At 45.3% G+C, this 21,099-nt stretch overlaps 1 protein-coding gene across 1 annotated transcript in view; it reads left to right on the top strand.

Moving 5' to 3' along the window:
• Positions 1-1,924: 1,924 nt before the first annotated feature.
• The window catches only part of Gm21297 (predicted gene, 21297), a 38,938-nt gene continuing 19,763 nt past the window's right edge, over positions 1,925-21,099 (top strand). Inside the window, exon 1 of the mRNA NM_001384261.1 lies at positions 1,925-2,307. Within this exon, the coding sequence (NP_001371190.1) occupies positions 2,182-2,307 (126 nt within the window). The 5' untranslated portion in view covers positions 1,925-2,181. The remainder of the gene's footprint in view (positions 2,308-21,099) is intronic.

Raw genomic sequence — 21,099 nt, 5'->3', positions numbered from 1 at the left:
ACAGAGACCATGTCTCCAAAAATAAAACCTTGAAAAGTCACAGGGAATATTCTTCAATTTCAGAGAAGAACAAAAGCACTTATAGGTGGGAAGAGAGGCAGAGGGATCAGAAAATGCCTTGTGAAGGAGAGCCTGTACTATAACACAATACCCTCGAGTTATACATGCTGAGATAGGTGTGTCCCTGAGACACTAAATGGAAGGATGTTCACAATGGTGAAAAGTGGCAGAGAGTTGCAGAGTTTTGGGATTGCAGTTTATTGCCTTGTGCAGGAATAAAAGCTACCCGCTCGCACAGCTATTTTTGAAGGCTTAACTTATTCACAGGCAGTGCTGGTAAAATACCAGAAGCCACATATAATGTCTGACCTCAGCTGCTACCTCATACAGCATATTTGTACATGGGAGCCTTAAAAAGATGGAGTGGTCTACTGTCCTATGGCAGCAGGAAACCACTTTTATTTCCCATGTTGGGCTTATAATGTCCCTCACATTCCCTTCTTTTCAGACCCACAAAAGGTTTTTGTAAAGTTTCTCTAGGCTGTTTTGTTGGCAGCTGCAGTAACCATGCCTCTTGCCTCGGGGAGTTAGAGGGTGTGATTTTTGACTAGTGTCTTCAGAAACTCTGGGTTTTTAAAATACAGCTGAGGCTCTGATCAGATAAATTGTTGCTCTATGATGTGTTCTGACATGGGGTCTGGTTTTGGGGATCTGTTACTTTGGCACTATTCTTTTTTGCCTCTTAGTGTACTATACCTCAGCCTTTTTTTGAAATACAGAAGTCTAATTGAAGAATAGTCCCAGGAAGATACATAAAATGATTTGTTTTATAATTCATCCCCCATGTCCAGTTTGGTTAGCTTGTTATGCAATATAAGTCAAATGTCAGGTTGTTTTCTCCTGTGTCCTTTTTTATCATTAAAATGAACACAAAATGTGAATAAAATAAAATAAAATACAGCTGAGAATTTCTGAATGAGATATAGATGAAAATGTCCTAATTCAGATGATTTATTGGCCCAATTGTGTCTGTGATCAGTCAGCTGTGGGTTGGAGTACTCTCTGAGAACCATCTGTACCTCTGGTTCTCTTGGGTATCCCCCACTTCCCACAGCACATCACTGCATTCTATGATTTTTCTCAGGGTGAAGCCTGGCCTAGCACCCTAAAACTGTCTTCAGGTAACTGGGAGTGTCCCTAATTGTACAAGCTTAGGGAACAGGATGCTTAATAGGGGTTGGAGTATTCTTCCAAGTCGAAGGTCATGGGTTTGAATTCCCATTCGGCTTGTACCATGGTCAACTCCCTATGCAAAACACCTGCCTTTACCCTTTATCCCTGGCTTCTTAAGACTGTGAGAAGGAGCACAGACAGAACATGGTCCCTATCATTGCATCCCCAACTAACTGTCCCTACATCTTGTCCCTCTAAAGTGCCCTGGAGGATTTCACTGTCTTGTAGGGGGCGAGCTACCCACACTGTCTCACTGGCCCTTTTCTGAGGTTCTGGTGGGGAATTCAGGGGGTTCTGAGGCTAAAGGTGGGATTGGGGAGCAAAAGGGTGGGCTCCCTTCCAGCCAGGAAGCTAGTATCCACTCCACGCCCTTTGGGCAATGTTGCTAGAGGTCATGGCGGGTGCGGGGTGGGAGCCGGGCATCGCAGCTTATGACAGGGCGCGCCCTCGAACCCAAGCACATCCGGAAGGCAGAGGTAATGCAGCAGCCCACAGCCACTGACAGGCCCTGAGCCCAGGTAGCCCTCCTTGCTGAGGCCTCCGCTTCCTGGCGGCGCGGTAGCGGCGGGCGACCCGATTGGCGGCCAGGCCTGCGCCCCGCCCCGCCCCGCCGGGCGGGCCTCCGCGCCCTCTCCAGCCGGGCCCTCCCCTTTCCGCGGGAGGCGTCCAGGACAGTGGCTTGGTGGCGCGCAGTTCCCCCTGACTGTGCGCCCCCGCGCCTGGGCTCCTTCGCAGAGGACTCGGTAGCTGCAGCTCCCGGAGCACAGCGGGCAGAGCTGTGGGCTGCACGCGCCCCTGCTGCCCCGGGCCTGCCGCGGTGGCTCCCGCGCCCCGCGGCGACTTCCGCGCCCGCGCTTCCCTTTGTTCAAGTCCCGGAGCCGCAGCGGGGTCGGAGCCCGCGCCCTGGGCGACTGAGGCGGCCGCAGTCCGCGCCCCGGCGCCCTGGCGATGCTGGACCAGATCTCTGTGTCTGAATTCGTGGCCGAGACCCTTGAGGACTACAAGGCGCCCACGGCCTCTAGTTTCACCACGCGCTCGGCCCAGTGCCGGGACACCGCGGCGGCCATCGAGGAGGTGAGCGGTAGCGTAGCCCGCAACGGGCGGGAGGCTAGGGTCGCGGGGATCGCGCTGCGCCCTGGGCACCTGGTAGGCTTCCGCGCTTGGTGCCCGATACCCAGTGCCCTCCGGCTGCGCCCACACCTGGGAAAAGTTTCTGGTACCCCAAAGCAGGACGCAGCCGGACCAGCAGTGCCCGACACAGAAGCCCTTTGTTCCCTGCTCTAGGGAGAGGCTGCTTGGCCACCTTGGGCCTTTTTTTGGGAACGCTCCTCTATTCCCATTTCCAGCGCAGGGTTTCAGGTTCTTTGCTCCCATCCTCGGAGAGGTCAACTTCAGCTGCAGAGTCTGTGGCGGCTTCGAGCCGGGGACCCCTGCGAGCTCTCTGGCCCCGGAGTGATGGGTCTCCTTGCGCGGACCTCTCCAACTTGTTCCGGAAGTAGCCCGGCGGGGGCAGCTGTGGCTTCTGAGCCAACATGTAGAGCAGATCCAGGGACCCCAAGCTTAGGCACGGGTGCCCATCCCATCTTGGGAGGCCTGGCAGTGCCCACTACTTGCCACAGAGCAGCGCTGTAGAGGGATGTGGAGAATGGTCTCTTTGAGGTACAAAAGGTCTTTGGTGGCCGCTTCTGGGCTACCTGTGTGGTGCCTGTTGACAGTATGATCAGCTCCTTTGCCCTTAACCTGGGTAAGTTATCCACCTGGATAACTGCATAGTCATTGTATTGAGTGGCTAAGCAGTGAGCTCTCCAGACCCTGGGGAAGAGGGACTGCGAGAAGGAAGCAGTTTGGGTTGAAAATTGAAGCAGGCTTGGAAGAGGCTGTGTGAGTCCAGAGACCACGGCTGTCCACAGCTTGGGAAAGCCTCACTTACATCATTTTCTTTACCTCCCCAACAGAATTTAGAGTTTCGTGTTTTCAGCTCTATAGGCTTTGTGCGTCCAGCTGGACTCACAAAAGGTAGCTGGAGAACGAGACACACATGTGTAGCAGTAATGAACCGATGACTACATTTCTTTTGCTCAGAATTTTAAGATCAAGGTAGACATTTTAAAATACTTGTGCCAGAGATTGGTGTTCGGAGAGCTTTTAAATTAAGCTATGTCATTACATCCTTTCCCCTTGCTTGAACAAAGCATTCGCTATTAGGCTTTGCCTGGGCGGGGGTGGGGGGTGGGGTGGGGTGGGGGACTAGACTATTATTCTTACATGTAAAATGTCTACACAGTCAGGACTAGACTCAATGAAAAATACTAGGTTCAGCATCCTGCTCTTGGAAGTGAGCTAGGGTATCCGTTCTTCTCCTTCACCCTAGTCCCCTTTCTTTTCTCTCTCCTGTCTTCCCAAAGATCTGCTTGTAAATCTTTTGTAGTGAGTTCAGTGAGAGCAGATTGCTTTAGTCCACTTTTCTCAGCCTGGCCTTTAGGTGCCACTGATGCCTTTAATGAGGCAGGTGGGGGATGAGAGCCCCTCCCCCATGAGGGCCCTTGAAAAGCACTAGGAAGATAGTCACAGTGTTTCGAAAATACATCATTAATGCTTATGAAAATGAATGCATACAAAAGGGTAGGATTCCCTCTGTGGAAAGGACACTTGTGTGTGATGTCCTTAAAAGACAGCCCATGTTTATAAAGTTAGAATGCTTCTCTCATTGTATTGAATCAGTTAGGTATCAGTAATACTGGCAGATGTTGGAAAGCCTGGCAAATAGGAGTTGCAATTAAAGTTGGCATGGCCTCTCTCTGATTAATTTTAGTTTATTTTGGATGAACCCAAAGCTGCTTTTCCATGCAGTGCAGGAGATTACCCAAGAGCTCAGTTACTGAGTAGATTAAAGAGAGACTGGATTTGGTCATTCTGTCAAATTGCAGGCTGGCTTCACTCAGTCTCCAAAGCAGAAAATGGATTTGAGTTGGAAACAGGGAAAACCTGAACACTTTGCAGGCTTATCTCATTTTAAGTGAGGCCAGCATCCACTCTAAGCTAATAGTGTGTATGAACTGATTTGAAGGGTGAAAGGACTCAGTGTGGATTACTTAAAATAATGCTCTTTCTCCTCCTACATTATTTAATGTTTACTTCCAAAACAAAAAGTTGTTCTCTGTTTAGAGTAATAACACACCATGTTTACAATACTTAGACTTTAAGCAAATGTCTTTTTATGGTCAGATGAGACATTAGGGTAGGTTTTGTGACGTACAAAAAGTTACGCATTTCATAGAAATACAACTAAAAAAATAAGTCCCTGGCCTTCTACTTAAATGAGTTATGGAATTAGTAAACTTATCTGATTAACTTTGGCAAAACTGATTGCTCCCAATGGAGAATATGTCTAGCTGTTGTCATTTTCTGACTGAAATAGGCTTTCTTGACTTGCACACCTGTAGCTAGAATGTCAGTAGTTAGCCAGTGCCTGACCTGTATTACAGGTATCAAACTGTTGTGTTTAATCTCTATCCCTGCTGTGCAGATAAGGAATTTGAGGCTAGGAGATTAGTTGAGGTTATAGACACAGCCAGTGGAGTTTAAAGTTGGCTGGATGCTGCTTTCTCAAACTGCATGGCGTTATCTAATGCTTAGTTATGGTGCTTTCTCAAAACTGCCCATAGCTAGATCAGCCACCTCCAAGTCAGGCTCCATCACTTTCCAGTTGTATGAATTGGGATGAGACCCTAACCGCCCATATATACCTTTACCGTTTTCAGTGAACTAAGATAATCATGTCTATTTCTGAAGGTTCTGGTACAGTACCCAGTAGACTTAGTAAATGGTAGCTGCTTTACCAGATTTCACTGTAGTTACTGTATAGACCCTGGAATGAGAATGGAGGAGGGGAGAAGAAAATGGATGAATGGATGAAGGTGTGCATATAAATGGAAATTGTTGTCCCTCCCCTTAGGTTTGCCTGTGTGTGTGTGTGTGTGTGTGTGTGTGTGTGTGTGTGTGTGTGTGTGTGTGTGTGTGTGTGATGGCTCCTGTGCTGACCGAGCACAGAGGCTGAACTTGCAAAGCTTTCCTGAATCAGTTCCCCACGGCCTGTCTCTGCTTCCCCTGAATCCTGGGGATCCCCATGCATGTTCACAAGCTTGTGCAGCAAGCACCTGACCCCCTAAGTTGCCTTTCCAGCCCCCATGCATTCTCTCTAAGGAGCTTATTGTCTTGGTAACAGGTGAGAGTGTAGGTGGTTTGAAACTTTTCACTTCCTGATGACTTTCTCTGGGTGACCTACTTTGCACAGTTTGCAAAGTGCAGAGTGCAACTAGTGTCAGCTTTGTGCTTTGGAAATAAGGGAGAAAATAAAGTTGTGGCATAAATCTGAAAACTATGCTGGGCCACCCCCCACCCTCTTCCCAGCTTTGATTTTTGTATCTTAGTTTTTTAAAGCCTCTGGTTACTTCAAAATACTCTGGAAATAGAGAAACATTGTGTGCATTCTTGGGACACTCCTGTTGTTTGTTAGGGCTTCTTCATAGCTCCATTCATTCCTACCCTGCTTATTTGGCATTGATTTAAAAATAAATTTGATATTGACTCTTAAGTATTAAAATTTAACTTTTTCCTTCCATGCCATGAGTCTCTTATTCTGTTGTCCTTGGTTATCTTGGAAATCACTTTGCTGTTCTAACTGCAAAAGGAAAATGACCTTCTGGACTGTACAGACTCTCAGGGGGATGCTGTTCATGGGGCCAGGCTCCGCCCAGCATTTACAGTGGGAACTGGCCTTGCATTTGATTCTGAGTTGTAGTCCTTTGTGACTTGTTTGTAAACCAGCTCCTTCAGAATCACAGGCTAACAGATTTTGAATCTATGGTCAGAAGGATGCCCCCTTTTTCTCAGTGTATCCTTGGAAGGGAGTAGGTTAACAGGCTATCATTTTATGCTGCCCTGAAATCTGAATTGGTGTCTCTGGAACATCTTGAATCAGTTAGGGTGGAATTGGTTTCCCTCCAGCTGAATTCAATTTCTCTTTTATGATTAGTAGTGCAGTTACTATGATACCACTCCTTGTGCATCCCAGCTCTTGCTGTGGTTCATTTGGGACCTGCTGCTGTGTGTTAGGTGAAGGGATTAGACATCTCTTCTCTTTGAAAGAATCTGTGGTTCCGTGGGGAGAAACCGATTCTCCAGGCAGATCAGTGACACGAGGCCATGTCTGTGAGAGCATCTATGGTGATGATATAGTCTGCCCGAGCATCCATTGCAATGATGTAGAGAACAGGAAGACTGGACCACTTACATGTGATCAGAGCATCTATGGTGATGATGTAGAGAACAGGAAGACTGGACCACTTACATGTGATCAGAGCATCTATGGTGATGATGTAGAGAACAGGAAGACTGGACCACTTACATGTGATCAGAGCATCTATGGTGATGATGTAGAGAACAGGAAGACTGGACCACTTACATGTGATCAGAGCATCTGTGGTGATGATATAGAGAACAGGAAGACTGGCACTGCTTACATGTGATCAGAGCATCTATGGTGATGATGTAGAGAACAGGAAGACTGGGACCACTTACATGTGATCAGAGCATCTATGGTGATGATGTAGAGAACAGGAAGACTGGGAACACTTACATGTGATCAGAGCATCTATGGTGATGATGTAGAGAACAGGAAGACTGGACCACTTACATGTGATCAGAGCATCTGTGGTGATGATATAGAGAACAGGAAGACTGGCACTGCTTACATGTGATCAGGGATGTGGATGAAAGGGCCTTGAATGGAAGCCTGGTGTAAGAGGCTCCAAGGTGGCTTTATCCAGTCTTCCATATCTGTGTCCCTACCTTAGGGAAATTTTTATCCACTCTTGGGTTGGTGATCAACTAAGCCTTTGGTGGAATTTTCCTATCCATCCAGACTGCAGAAGGCTCCTTAGGCCAAGAATTTACAGAGGCCTTTCATGGTGGGGGACTGCACTTCTGGCTTTTGGCTTTTGTTCAGCATTGTAGTCAAGAATGAAATCAGCTCTTTATTAACATTACTCTGTCTCAGATGCTTGGTGGCCACATGGGTTGGTAGCCACTCTGTTGCATGATGTAGATTCAGGACTTTGTTCTCCATACTTGTAGGAAGTCCTGTTGATGAGCACAGTTTTAGGCCCTTGCAACTGCAAAATGCTTCACCTGACAGCACCAGTCAGTGTGGTGTGGCACTTGCAGAGCCTCAGGTTCCATGGCAGAGCTGTGGAAATAGAGTCTGCATTTTAACAGCACTCTCAGGAGCAGTGTGTGCACCAGGGTTTGAAAGTACTGTTGTAGGCTGCCCTGAGTCCTGGCTGTGTTCAGAGTTGCCTGGTGGGGGAGGGGGTGTCTGTGGACTGGAAGAACCTGGTTCTGCTCTCCTGAATTCTGATTTCATAAGATTTGGGTGAGGCCTGGAGCTTTTATATCTGTAAAAGGCTTTTCCCTAGTTGATAATCACTGATAGACAGGTGATTATGTTATGTTGTGTGCCAGGTAGTGATGAGTCAAGGTTATGCATAACTTGGGGATAGGATGTGGTTTTGGAGGGGAGGAAACTGAAGTCAAGACAGGCATCTCTGCAGAGGTGACCTTTGAGCAGTCTGGAATGTAGAGGCTGCCTGCTTGCAAAGACCTGGGCATAGAGGAGTCCTGGAAAAGGGCTGAGATGTGAGTATCAGGGCAGACAGAAGGCCTGTGATCAGAGGTGAGGGAGAGCAGAGGGGCCTGTGTGGATGGGTGGCTTAGGTCCAGATAGCACTGGGCTTTCTTTACCTTGGGGAGAGAATTTTCACTTTGGCTGTGAAGTGGCGCAAAGCTGTTTAGAGGGTTTGGGGCTCAGACTCCCATGGTCCGATTTCCTCTTTAGGATGTACTTTTTATTAATTTGTATCTGTGTGTAACACTCGGAGTGCAGATGCCCTCAGAGCTCATGCAGCCAGAGTTGTAGGCAGCTGTGAATTGCTTGGTTGTGGGTGCTGGGAATAAAACTTGGAACCTCCAGAAGAGCAGGAAGTTCTCATACAATAAACCATTTCTCCAGTCACTGCTTCACAGTGTAAAGAGATTTCAGTTCTTGTTACTATGCCTAGGAGAAAACTGGGGAGACCAGCAAAGGAGTAGGGGTTTATTTGGGTGTTGCGGTGGTGGCAGTACAGAAGTGTCCTTTGAACTGGGTGTCATTCCCTGATCCTTGAAGCATGGGTCTCCTATCATCCCCAAGGTAAAAGTGGCACTGTCCAGCATGCCTTAGTGGTAGAGTAGAGACCAGGTCTTCTGTGAAGATTGGCTGGCTGAAGGCCTTGTATCGAAAGCAGTCTTTTTTTGTTTTTGTTTTTTGTTTGTTTGTTTGGTTTTGGTTTGGGTTTTTTTTTTTTTTGTGTGGGGTGGGTTTTTTTTTTGAGACGGGGGTTTCTCTGTATAGCCCTGGGTGTCCTGGAACTCACTTAGTAGATCAGTCTGGCCTCGAACTCAGGAATCCACCTGCCTCTGCCTCCTGAGTGCTGGTATTAAAGACGTGCACCACCACACCTGGCTATAACTAGCATTTTTAAGAGCTTTAATTCTATGTTAAGAAAATGTGCTTTTGCCAGTTGGTTGCCTAATACCAAATGGTCAGCACCGAAGCCAGACATATAAATAATATTATGCAGATTGTGCAGGCTGTGTTTATATGTTTAGGGAATATACATATATGTATAAAATAACAAATGAAAAGAGAGTTTATGAATTTGAAAGAGAGCAAGCAGGGATATGTGGGTTGGTTTGGACGATAGAAACGATGAGATTATATTACAATTTCAAAAAATAAAGAAAAGTAATTGTAAAGTAAGAAAGCATTAAATGGGTTCATTTAAGATTATTTCTTTTTGAGAGAGGTCATATTGGCACCATGGAGTCATGTGACTCTGGGTTTCAGCAGTTGACAAAACAGGAGTTCTGACCACTCTGGTTGGTTCTTCAATGTCCTTTCACTGTACAGAGGTGGGTTTCCTTAGTGCAAGCTGGTGTCCATTGAGTCTCTGCAGGCCAGCTTCCATTGTTGTCAACTTAGAGGAGCCAAGACTGACAATTCCAGAGATATCAAGTGCTAACCCCTGGGGAGACAGGTAGCATTAGAGGCCCTTTTTTAGAGGCTTTTCTTTTCTTGTTTTACTTTTTAGTCAGGGCTTCAGGGTTGCCTTGAACTCTATGTACCAAATATAACTTTGGATTTCAGATCCTCCTGCCTCTGCCTCCACCTTGGAAGGCTGCAATTACAGCATGTGTTATCATGTTTGTTTTATGTGGTGCCAGGGATCAAACCCTGGGCCTCTTGAATGCCAGGCAAACATTCTACCAACTGAGCTGCCTCCGTAGCCTCTAGAGGCGTTTACTGAGAGGCCTTCACTGCCACACAGTGAGTTGTCTAATAATATACCTGGTCCCTTAGGGCTGTGGGTTCCAGAAAACCATCTGGGTTGTGTACATAAAGGCCTCATAGTGAATGGACTCAGGCTGGGTCTTCCAGGCCAGGAGATCTGTGTGTGGTGGCTGCTGCTTCTTAGAGGGGCACAAGCTAAACCATGCCAATTAAGGTAACTGTTAGGGACAGACCTTCCACCTAGGGCTGTCCTAATCATCAGGATCCATTCTTCTCAGATCAAAGAAAAAGTCTCCAAAACTAATACCCACAGGAACATGGCAGAAGAGGGGGTACAAAGAGCATCAGAGGACACATTTGGTAAAGCACTTGTTTTCTGAATATAATGTGACCATTGCACCCTGGGCAGTGCCATCCATTCCATTTATATGCACAAGATCCAGCCTTACAGATATTGAGTTATATTCCATCAGGCAGCACTAAGTGACCTTAGTAATGATGATGATGGTGATGAAGTAGGAGAAGGAGGAGGAAGAGGAGGAAGAAGAGAAGAAGAAGAAGAGGAGGAGGAGGAGGAGGGGATGGAGAGGGAGGAGAAATGGGGAAACTAGGAGGAAAAAGAAGACACAATGGAGACATGAAGGTGCAAGTGTCAGAGAGGATGTAGGTAGAGGTAGGAATGAGAGATAGAAACAATCAAGATATACTGTGTGCACATATGAAATTGTCAAAGAATGAATTAATAACAAATAAATAATAAACCTTCCAGTTTAGCTCACCCCTGCTTCCTGACCATTGCCTTGCCTCTAACAACCCTAACACTAAGAACCCTAATCCTAACCGTAACCCTCTAATAGCCTAACCCTAAGTCTAAGTCTAACCCTGCTTACTATGAGGGAAATGTGTTCATTATACCTTTTGAAGTGAAAAACCATTTCTTAATCTTGATCTTTTGGATCATCAGATCCACCTACAATCTAGGCAATAGATTCTTTTGGCATCCTACATACATAAAAGACAATGAACAGGGTTGTTCTTTCATTTTTTATACTTGCCCTATTTTTGTATTTTAGAAAAGGCGATTTGCATGTTTGAGTTTTAAAATTGGCATTGGAAAATACTTATTTCTTCAGAATTCTGGTACATGCTAAATATCAGCTGTAATATCATGCAACATGAGATAACCCGTCCTTGATTTTTCTAAGTTCCCTTGGCCAAGAACCCTTCTATATTAGATATTAGAGAGACATTCTCTTAAATTTACTTTCTCTATCCACGGAGAAATTCATTCTGATTTAAGATATGTTTATCTAGAGAACTTGTCCTAATACAACTGTGGCTTTTCTCTACTTTGCCACTGATGGTGATGTGCTGGCTACCAAGAGGGCTCAACAGTGTTTCCCTTACGTTCCTGGCTTTCCTCCCAGGGTTGGTTGGTACCTATCATCTGGGAAAGGGAGCTGCAGTCTCCCTGAACCCAGCACTGAGCCACAAACAAAACTCTTGTTTCCTAAAATCCCTCTTTAATGTTCATTGCCTGGGCACCCTCCCACTCAGGTTGATAACCCCACTGCACCTTGGGTAATGGGCTATGCATGTCCTTCCCCTGGATTTCAGGAAGAAGAAGGCAAGTGATGTGAGGCAAGCTCAGGCAAGGTCTGAAGTCAGGTCCTGGTAATGCAGGATCATTGCTCACAGAGGGCAGGAGCAGGCAGCTGACTAGCCTGAGCTGGAATGTGTTGGGAACTAAAAGGGGGCCCTGGGGAAGAAAGGAAAGGGGGAAGGCCCACACTCTGCTAGAGTTCCACCTATGCTCTGGACAGAGATGTGGGAGAGCTGCCATACACTCTCTGCTCAGCCCCAGGTGGGCATCTAAGCCTTTGACCCACTCTTTGGGTCTGAACAAGGGGCTCCTGTGCTTACAGATGGGCGAGCACCACTTTGAAGTTATGTTAGCTCACAGAGCCAGCTGACTCTTGTTTGTAAGGTGTGCAGGGTTTTCTTGACTGATAATTGAGAGAGGACGACTCAGCCCGCCATGGATGGTGTTCCCCTAAGCACATGCTCTTGAACTGCATAAGAAAAGAGGTTGAGCAATCCATGGGAGCAAGCAGGTAAGCAGCATACTTCCATGGCTTCTTTTTCAGTTCCTGCTTCCAGGTCCCTGCTTTTAGCTCTGCCCCAACTTCCTGTCATGATGGACTACAAGCTGTAAGATGAAATAAACCCTTTCCATCCCAAGTCACTTCTGTTAACGGCAGTCTATCCTACCAATAGAAAACAAACTAAGCAAACTATTTCCTTACAGTGTGGGGGTGAAGAGTTACAAGCAGGTACACGGGTAAACCCTAAGAAGGCGCACTGGAAACTCTTCACTCAGCACATCTGATACATCCCATCTAACTACATCTTCTCCACAGCCTTTGTGCTTTAGTAATCCGTAAGCTGCAGACTAAGTACAATTAGGGCAGAATTGAATTAAATGCCTGCAAGGAGAAGCTGGAGTCTCTCCTAAGGATCCAGGGACTCCTTTTCTGAGGGAAGGTCAGCATTCCACAGGTTGCTTCTGATGGTCCCTTGAGAGAATGCATGGTTGATCTGATAAAGATGGTGTCTGTTTTGGTCAGAGAGCTGTGTTCTACAACAATGTTCACCTGCTAAAGGCCCTCTGGCCAGCATTCCAAACCCATGATTCCTGCTATTCAGCTTAGTCCTTGGGTTTCAGCCCTCTGGGTTAGGGTCAGAGATCAGCTCCATTCACAGTAGCAGCAACAAGTGTAGGACTGAAGGACCCAGGTCTATCTTTTGAAGGCTCCTTTCTACTTCTCATGCCAACTGTTCTTCATCTTTGAGTCCAGCACTTTGGGAAGCCTGAAGACAGAGGCTTGGACACCAGTGTTTTAGCACCAAAAAATTTTCTCACCCAGTAATCCCGTCTTTTTTTCTTTCTGAGAACATGTGTTTCAGACATGGAAAACTTAGCATTACTCTATACAAGAACTTATCCTTGTAAGCAGATGTTTATCATGAAGGAATAATCATCAGGCTGCATAGTATAATTATTTTATATATCTAAACTCTATTCAAAAGATAGCTATGAAATTATAAGATTGAAAGCAATCCCATCTACCAAGTACTTTTGAAAGCATAATAAATTTGAATGGTAGCAAACCCCATAGACATGAACACCATAGACCACACTAAAGCATCCATAATAGTAGAAAGCCTAGGGTAACAGGTTTCATGTAAAATGGATCCCTAATAACTAGGGAGTGTTTCCCAGGGGAGTCCTGGTATGTAATGTAGATACAAACTTTATTCTATGTGTGTTTGTTTATAATAATAGGATCTCAATATAACTATGGCTGACCTCCAACTTGCTGCAAGGAGGGAAATGGCCTTGAACTTTGACCTTGCCTCCACCCTCCAAGGGCTGTCATAACAAGCCTGTACCATCCCCACACCCACATTGTGCAGTGCTGGGACTTGAAGAGGACTGAGTGAGCTCTAACCCCAGTCAGTCAGACATACATTTATTCGCTGAACAGATCTTGAAAGAGTTAAGAGCCTGGATACCAAGTGCTCCCTCTACCACGAGCTTTACTGTTCTGACCACACTTCCTTTTACATCCACAGCTGCTCCAGCTCCTGAGACACAGGCTCTGTGGTAAGCAGAGCTATACTAACTGACATGCTATAAAACTCCAAAGAATTAGGAAAAGCCCACAGTCTGCCTTTCTCCTCGCTGCCAAAGAATGTGCTTCATGTTTTATTGCCTAGGAAGATAAAATCGAACACTGAGTCTGATCTGGAGGTTGTTCTGCTAATTTGAATCCCTCCTACCTGATGTGTGCTTGGATGGCATAGGGCCCCTTCTTAGCCTCTTAAATTTTAGATCACTGGAGCAGAGGCTATGACTTTTCAAAGGTTAGTGCCACGGGTGGGGGTGGGGGCGCTAGCATAACTCAGTTCTTCTACTCTTCTGTTTTCAACACCTCCTAATGTTTGCAACCTTCCAGGATGATAGAGCTTGAGAACCAGAGCTGCATGCAATCACTTGCTCTGTGATCTCATCCTCTTCTCTGCATCTCCAAATTCTGTCAGTGCCAAGAAGCCACCTCACAGGTTGCCAGTCTGGAAGGTTTTTCCTAGAGCCAGGGAGATGACTCAATGGTCAGTGAGAGATGACTCAGCAATTAAGATCTACTGCCCCTTCAGAACATCTGGGTTCAGTTCCCAGCATTCGCAACTGGGGGTCGCAACCAAGCTCTGGCTTCTGCCTTCTATGGGAAAGTGCACTCATGAAAGTACCTGCGGGTGAGCGCACACACACACACACACACACACACACACACACACACACACACACACACACACATGCACGCACACACATAATAGAAAATTTTTTAAAAGATCAAAGTGCATAGTGGTATAAAATTTAATTCCAACACTTTGGGAGGCAGAAGTAGGCAGTGTTCTGTGAGTTCAAGGCCACCCTAGTCTATATAGTGAGATCCATGATAGGACCTTCTATTGCAGGTCATTCGTATTTCCTGGCATGCCTCAGTTCTTAAAGGGAGAGGACCCACACTGAAACCCTACATTATGTCCTAAATTAAGCACACTTATTTAGCTTTGTAAGTAGCACAGTGACAATTATAATAGATGCACTAAAAAGGCTTTGCGAGAATAAACTGTGCAGAGTCATTGCTAGGCACAAAAGTGATGCTTGGACCAGTAACATGGCTCAGTAGGTAACAGTGCCCACATGCAATTCTGACATCTTGAGTTCAATCCCTGGAATCCAGAGTAGAAGGAGAAAACTTACTCTTGAAAATGGTCCTCAGATGGGGCTGGAGAGATGGCTCAGTGGTTAAGAGCAGAGACTACTCTTCCAGAGGTCCTGAGATCGCTTCCTAGCAAACACATGGTGGCTCACAACCATCTGTAATTGGATCTGATACACCCTTCTGGTGTGTCTGAAGACAGCAACAGTGTACACATAAATAATAAATAGATAAAACTTTAAAAATAAAAAATTTTTTGAAAAAAGAAAAGAAAATGGTCCCCTGACTTTTGCATGCCTAGTGTGGTATGTGTGTGATATAAACAGATTAATAATGATAAAAGTGAGAAAATAATTTTTAAAGTATTAAATAAAATAAAACTATTAGAAACGCGGTCCTTCATGAACATGTTGAGTGGATGAATGAAGAAATGAATGAAAGAATGACTGAATCTCAGTTTTCAAGGATTCGTATATAGAAATGAGCTTACCATTTCACCAAAGTTGTTAGGTGCATTCCGAGTTCGAGTCCCAACGTGCTTCTTCCTAAACTGATTAATGTCAACTAAAGACTGACAGGATTTAGTCACAAATTCAGTCAAGCTTCTTACCCAAACACCCCTTCTGGTTTTCAAACCTCACAAGCTTTACTATGTCTAGTCCGTGGAGAGCTGTTTTCATCATGGGGAAGTTACCTATTTCTCTTATTTCCAATGTCACCCATAGGCCATGGAGCCCAGGAAATCTGCAGGTCAATCTTGCCAATTGTGAAGGACAAGGGGACCCTTCCTCCCCATATTCACACAGTCTGCATGGCCTTTTGCCCTGCTTCACTGAAGCCTACTGTGAGTTTACACCTCCCATGTAGGTCTGTGTTCAAGAGACTTCTATTCCAAATCATGCAATATTGGGAGAATGCTCAAAACCCCCCTCCTTGGGCTAAGGAACAGCTCAATGGCAGAGTGCTTGTCTGGCAAGCTTAAGACCCTGGGTTTGACTCCACAGGACAACAATAGCAACAGTCAAACCTAACCAACTCAATAAAAATAAACCCTCTTCCCCTTTCCTCTAGAAGCCTGTTTGTGGAATATTGAGCAACACTAGGGTCCACCTATCCCTTACAAGATTTTTGGGTCTTAGATGGACAGGGTCCTCCAGTAGAGAAAGACTGTGAATTAAGGCATTTTCTATGATTCAAAGGGGGACCTTTCTGTACTCTCACCACACACACACACACACACACACACACACACACACACACACACACACACACACACACACAGACACTCACAAATACACACACACACCAATATAAATGTATCCATTCAAAGGATACAATTAAATCAAGTGCTGGGTTTTAGGGACATAAAGCTGAAAGGATTATATACCTGATCTGCTGCAAACTCATCTAGTGACAAAGACATACCCGTGAGTGGAAATTGTTGTGTGTCACTTACTTTTACATCACTGTGACGAAATGAAAGAATCAATTTAGGAGGAAAGAGTTAGTTTTTGGCTCATGGTTTCAGTCCATGGTTGTTTGGCCCAGCACCAGTAGATTTGGGCATCTAGCAACTTAGTGCATCATGGTAGCAGCATGTAGCAGGTTTACCATGGCAGAGAAGCAGGGAGGGGAAGGAGAGCAAGGTCCCAACAGTGCCTCAAAGGCATGCTCCCAATGGTCTAACTTTCTTCCTCAGGCCACACCTAGAGAAAAAATTCTTCAAAACTTGGGTCTTTGGCAGACATTTCACATTTAAACTACCACATGCTATAACAGAACAAGGTGCCTTGGGAAGTGTTGAAGATATGCTCAACTAGGCATGGGAAGAAGGGAAGGTGTGCTCTTGAATTTTAAAGCTTGCAAGCTGAGTTTTGGACTGTGGAAATGAATTCATCAGGTAGACTGAAGTGGAAGTTAGCCCTAGTGGATGAAAGGTTGGTTGGCTTCTGTTAAGTGCAGAAGACCATGTGGTAATCTGGGTTCAAGGCATTCGTTTTGGATTTTGTTTTCTCCAGACAGAGTCTCACTATGTAGCCCTGGCTGACCTGGAACTCACTATGGAGATCAGGCTGGTCTCAAACTCACAGAGATCTACCTGCCTCTGCCTCTCATGTGCTGGGATTCAAGACATGTACCACTATGCCTGGATTTCAAAATGTTCTTTCATTTCCAATCAGGGAGATACTTTGAAAATGCAAACCTTCTTGAAGTGGTTTGGTGACTTTCCATGAGCACACAACAGGAGTTTGATCCTGTGACCTAAATCATGGGAAGATAGAGCAACCAATTCCTGCAAGTTGCCCTCTGACCTCATGCTAGGGCAAATGCACACTCCCTTATATGTATGCTCCAACCCCCCGCCCCACTCCCAAACACTAATTGTGTAATGATAAATAAAGCAGGAACTGGGGATGGAGAGATGGCTTAGTTGTTAAAAGCACTGACTGCTCTTCCAGGGGTCCTGAGTTCAATTTCCAGCAACCACATGGTGGCTCACCACCATCTGTAATGGGGTCTGATGCTCTCTTCTAGTGTGTCTGAAGACAGCTACATTGTAATCATATACATACAATAAATAGATACACCTTAAAAAAAATAAAGTAGGAACTGAATGAGGAAATACCTGAGTCAATAGACTATGGCTCAATCTCTGGGTACAAGCAAGGTTGGAGGAGAAGTGAGGCAGCAAGTCAGGCATTCTTGGCCATGAAGGATCTCTTAGAGCATATTGAAGAATTTAGGGTTTATTCGTAGACTGTAGGGAGATCCTGGAAGATATTGAGCCACTAAAAACTACATTTGCTTTTTAGAAGGATCACTATGGGAAAGAGTCTGGCACCCAGTAAAGAGGGTGATTGGAAAGTTGATTAACCCAGAGATGGGAAGATTTATTATAAAATAACACTTGCTGATGAGGAGAGACCTAAATGGATAAGGGCACAGTGGCAAATGAGGGCTCAGGACCACAGTGCCCGTGGATAATAAACTGAAATATCCAATCCAATGACACGTGGATTCGTTGCCAACTGATTGTCATTAGTTGAAGAGGAAGAGCCTGGAAAGTGGTGCTGAAGCTTCTGCTTAGATAACTAGAGGGAGAAGAACAAAGACAGTGAACAGTGGGCAAGAGAAGCGTCCACTCCCTGTGGGTTGGCAACCACTGGGACCTCCGTGAAAGTGAGCATGTTTTACTGCCCCAAGTAGTTCATCTGACAAGGGAGCCGTTGAAGTCAGGGGTACCATTACTGTGCTGAAACAGCATGACCAAAGCATCTTGGCAGAGAAAAGGGCTTATTTGGCTTAGGCTTCCACCTCACAGTTCATCATCAAAGGAAGTCAGAACAGGAACTTGAGCAGGGCAGAAACCTGGAGGCAGGAGCTGATGCAGAGGTCATGAAGGAGAGAGTGCTAGTTATTGGTTTGCTTCTCCTGGCTTGCTCAGCCTGCTTTCTTATAGAACCCAGGCCCGCCAGCCCAGAGATGACAGCACCCTCAATTGGCTGGGCCCTCCCATATCTAATTATGAAATTGCCTTAATTTCTTCATTAAGAAAATGCCTTACAGCTGGATCTTATGGAAGCATTTTTCTAAATCTAGATTTCTCCTCTCAGATGACTCTAGCTTGTGTTAAGTTGACATAAAACTAGCCAGGACAGGATCTGTAGGATCAGACTTCAGACAAGGGAGAAGCCTGCTTATATGGGCTATGAGTCCCCTGAGACATGAAGGATGGAGGTTACTCCTGGCTTGCCATCAGTGCTCTTCCTGGTTCACAGTAGTGAGCAGCATCTTCCAGGGATGCTGCTTGTTCCTAAAAGCTTCAGGCTAGATCACTGTGTCATCTTTTTTGGAACAAGGAACAAAGACCACATTGATCAGCGGGCAACCCTGCTGTCAAATCCCTTGCTCTTGTCCTTGCTGGGCTCCCATCTCCAGCTAATTACTCAGAGGGACCCAGAGAGCCTGCCTAACCAGACATTTCTACAGGTCTGGCCCATGCAGGGGCCTTCTTTGCCACACTCAGGGGTTCTACTCAGGGGAGGGTTCAGGGCATGGACCTGGGGAGGCTGGGAGCCCCTAGGAAACTTTGACCAGGACAGGAGCTAGCTGCTTCTGCGTTCACTTCTTGGCACTAGTAAGTGGGACTCACCAAAATGCAATGCAGAGTCAGCCAGTGAGATCAGCATTGGCTGTGAAGCCCAAGCTGAGTGGGAGAGGTCAGGAGAGAGAGGAGAGGAGTACTGGAACAAACAGAACCAGGATGTAACCCTGTTTTTTAAGCACTAACAGAAAAGGGAAAGTTTGGGGGCAAAGTGCCTGGCTCCCCACTGCTGTCTGGGGGGATTATGCCCAACCCTCAGGCTGCTAGAGTTGGTTTTCCAAGCAAATCAAAAAGCCTCAGGAAAACAATCTGTAAGCTTTTCACAAAGAAAGCCCCCCACAGGGCATCAGACACTATGAATTCCACTGCACTGAGAAAACAGTCTGTAGGGACTAGGTCGCCTCTGTGATTTGGGCATTGCTCCCACTTACAGGTAGCTCAGAATCCTACAAGCAAATCCCTCTGCCTCAAACACATACCAGGAGAGCAAAGGCATGATCCAAGCATGGATATTAGACACTTTCAGCTTCACTGGGAACGCTTTTGGTCTTAAAAATATTTCTCATTATATTTGTGTGAGCATACACTAATGTGGAAATCAGAGGGCACCCTGCAGGACTTGGTTCTCTCTTCTACCATGTTGGTTCTGAGAACTGAACTTAGGTCACCAGGCTTTGTGGCAAGTGTTTGTCCCTACTTTTTAGCCATGTTTATTCTCCAGTCATTATTTTGTAGACGGATCCTCAGAGGTTTGCTGGATTGTGGGCTCTGGAATGGGCTCACTGCTCACTTACCTCCAAGAATGACCCCCTGCCTGCCTACACTCATAAAGAAATTCCCAACACTCTGGCTTTGAGCTTCTCCACCTAACTGCCACATAAAGCTTCTGAATTTTGTTTGATGGAAAATCCTGGAAATCCTATTAAGCATACAAGCTACCTGAGCTCCTCTCCTGAAGACTAATTTTAAAGGTCTAAATAAGGCCTCCCAGAATCTAGATTTGGAAAATGAGGTCAGGGCAAGTGTACTTATTGGGCAAGCATGACTTGAGTTCAAAGCCTAGCACACATGTGGAGAGGAATTTTAATTCAGCAGCATGGCAGCTCTGGCACGGGATCACATCCAAAATATGATAATGGCTTGTACCGTGGTCATTGTAACCATAGCCTCAGTAGGTGAGAAAAGATGCTGAGGACTGTACCTATGGCAACCCAGGAGTGGAGAGGCCTAGGCTGGCCATGAGAAAAGACACAGCATTCTGAACAGGTGGAGAGGGGAGGTTTTGCTGGAGTATTCTGTGTGTTGGAGTTTATAGCCCATCCTTGGATAATACTTCTGAAATAACGTGGGGCTGCTGTTGATGGAATGAATCCTGAAGTGAGCACCCACATGGCAGTTCACAACTGTCTGTAACTCTAGCTCAAGGAGATCGGACATCCTAACACAGACATTCATGCAGGTGAAATACCAGTGCACTAGAATGAAAACGAATATTTTCTTTAAAAAAAAAAAGAAAACTATTGTGGAAAAATGAAGAAAAAAGATAGACATGAGCTCTCAACTGCTGGTCATGGTGGGGCTTTTTCTCAGCAATAGGAAGTAACTAATATGACTGCTGTCCTTATGAAAGGAGTAATGTGGAATGCTTGCCCAGTTCCAACTAGGCTGTCCTCTCATTCTGTGGTCTAACAATTCCCATGCTCCCTTACCAGACCTTCCCTGAAATTCTTTCTATCTTCATCTACTTATCCAGCTAATCTTATCTTCTAGTATCTGTCTCTATTAACTACAGATCTCCTGTATGACAATCAATCTCTGTGATATCTTCTTCTATGATCTAGACCTGTCATCTATTTCATCTGCATTTTGGTTTTGTTTTATTTTTAGTTTTTCAAGACAAGCTTTCTCTGAATAGCCCTACCTATCCTAGCACTCAGTATTTAGATCAGGCTGGCTTTGAACTCACAAACATCCTATTGACTCTGACCCCTGAGTACTGTGGTTAAAGAATCAGGCTATCATGCTTGGCTACTTTATTTATCTATTGTCTTTGTTATCTACCTAGCTCTGTCTTCTCTTTTCTTACCTCTTCATCTGCCGGTCATGTACCTTATTATTCCCTATCATCTATAGATAGTATCGTATCTGTCATCCATCTCTCTTCTATTATCTTTTACCTATCACCTGAATAATTATTTTCTATCATCTTCTCTATCTATCTATCTATCTATCTATCTATCTATCTATCTATCTATCTATCTATCTATCTACCTATCTATCTATAATTTATCTACCAATCTATCTATCTGGTAAACTGTCTTCTATTATTCACCACTATCACCTATAATCTATATTTGTCAACCATTATCTACTTTCCTATTTTGTGGTACTGGGGATGAAACCAGGGTTTCCTGGCTAAATGTATTTATTCATCTATCTCTTTTCATATATGAAATTGATGCAAGCTGGAAGAGTGAAACATAATTTTTAAGAAATGCCTCCACAAAACTGACCTGTAGGCAAGACTGTAGGGCATTTTCTTATTTAGTGACTATTAGGGTTGGCCCTACCCATTTGGGCACCTC

This window comes from Mus musculus, chromosome 12 (assembly GCF_000001635.26).
Source record: "Mus musculus strain C57BL/6J chromosome 12, GRCm38.p6 C57BL/6J".
NCBI lineage: Eukaryota > Metazoa > Chordata > Mammalia > Rodentia > Muridae > Mus > Mus musculus.
The sequence above is the reverse complement of the archived record's forward strand: the minus strand, read 5'-3'. Positions and strand labels throughout refer to the sequence as shown.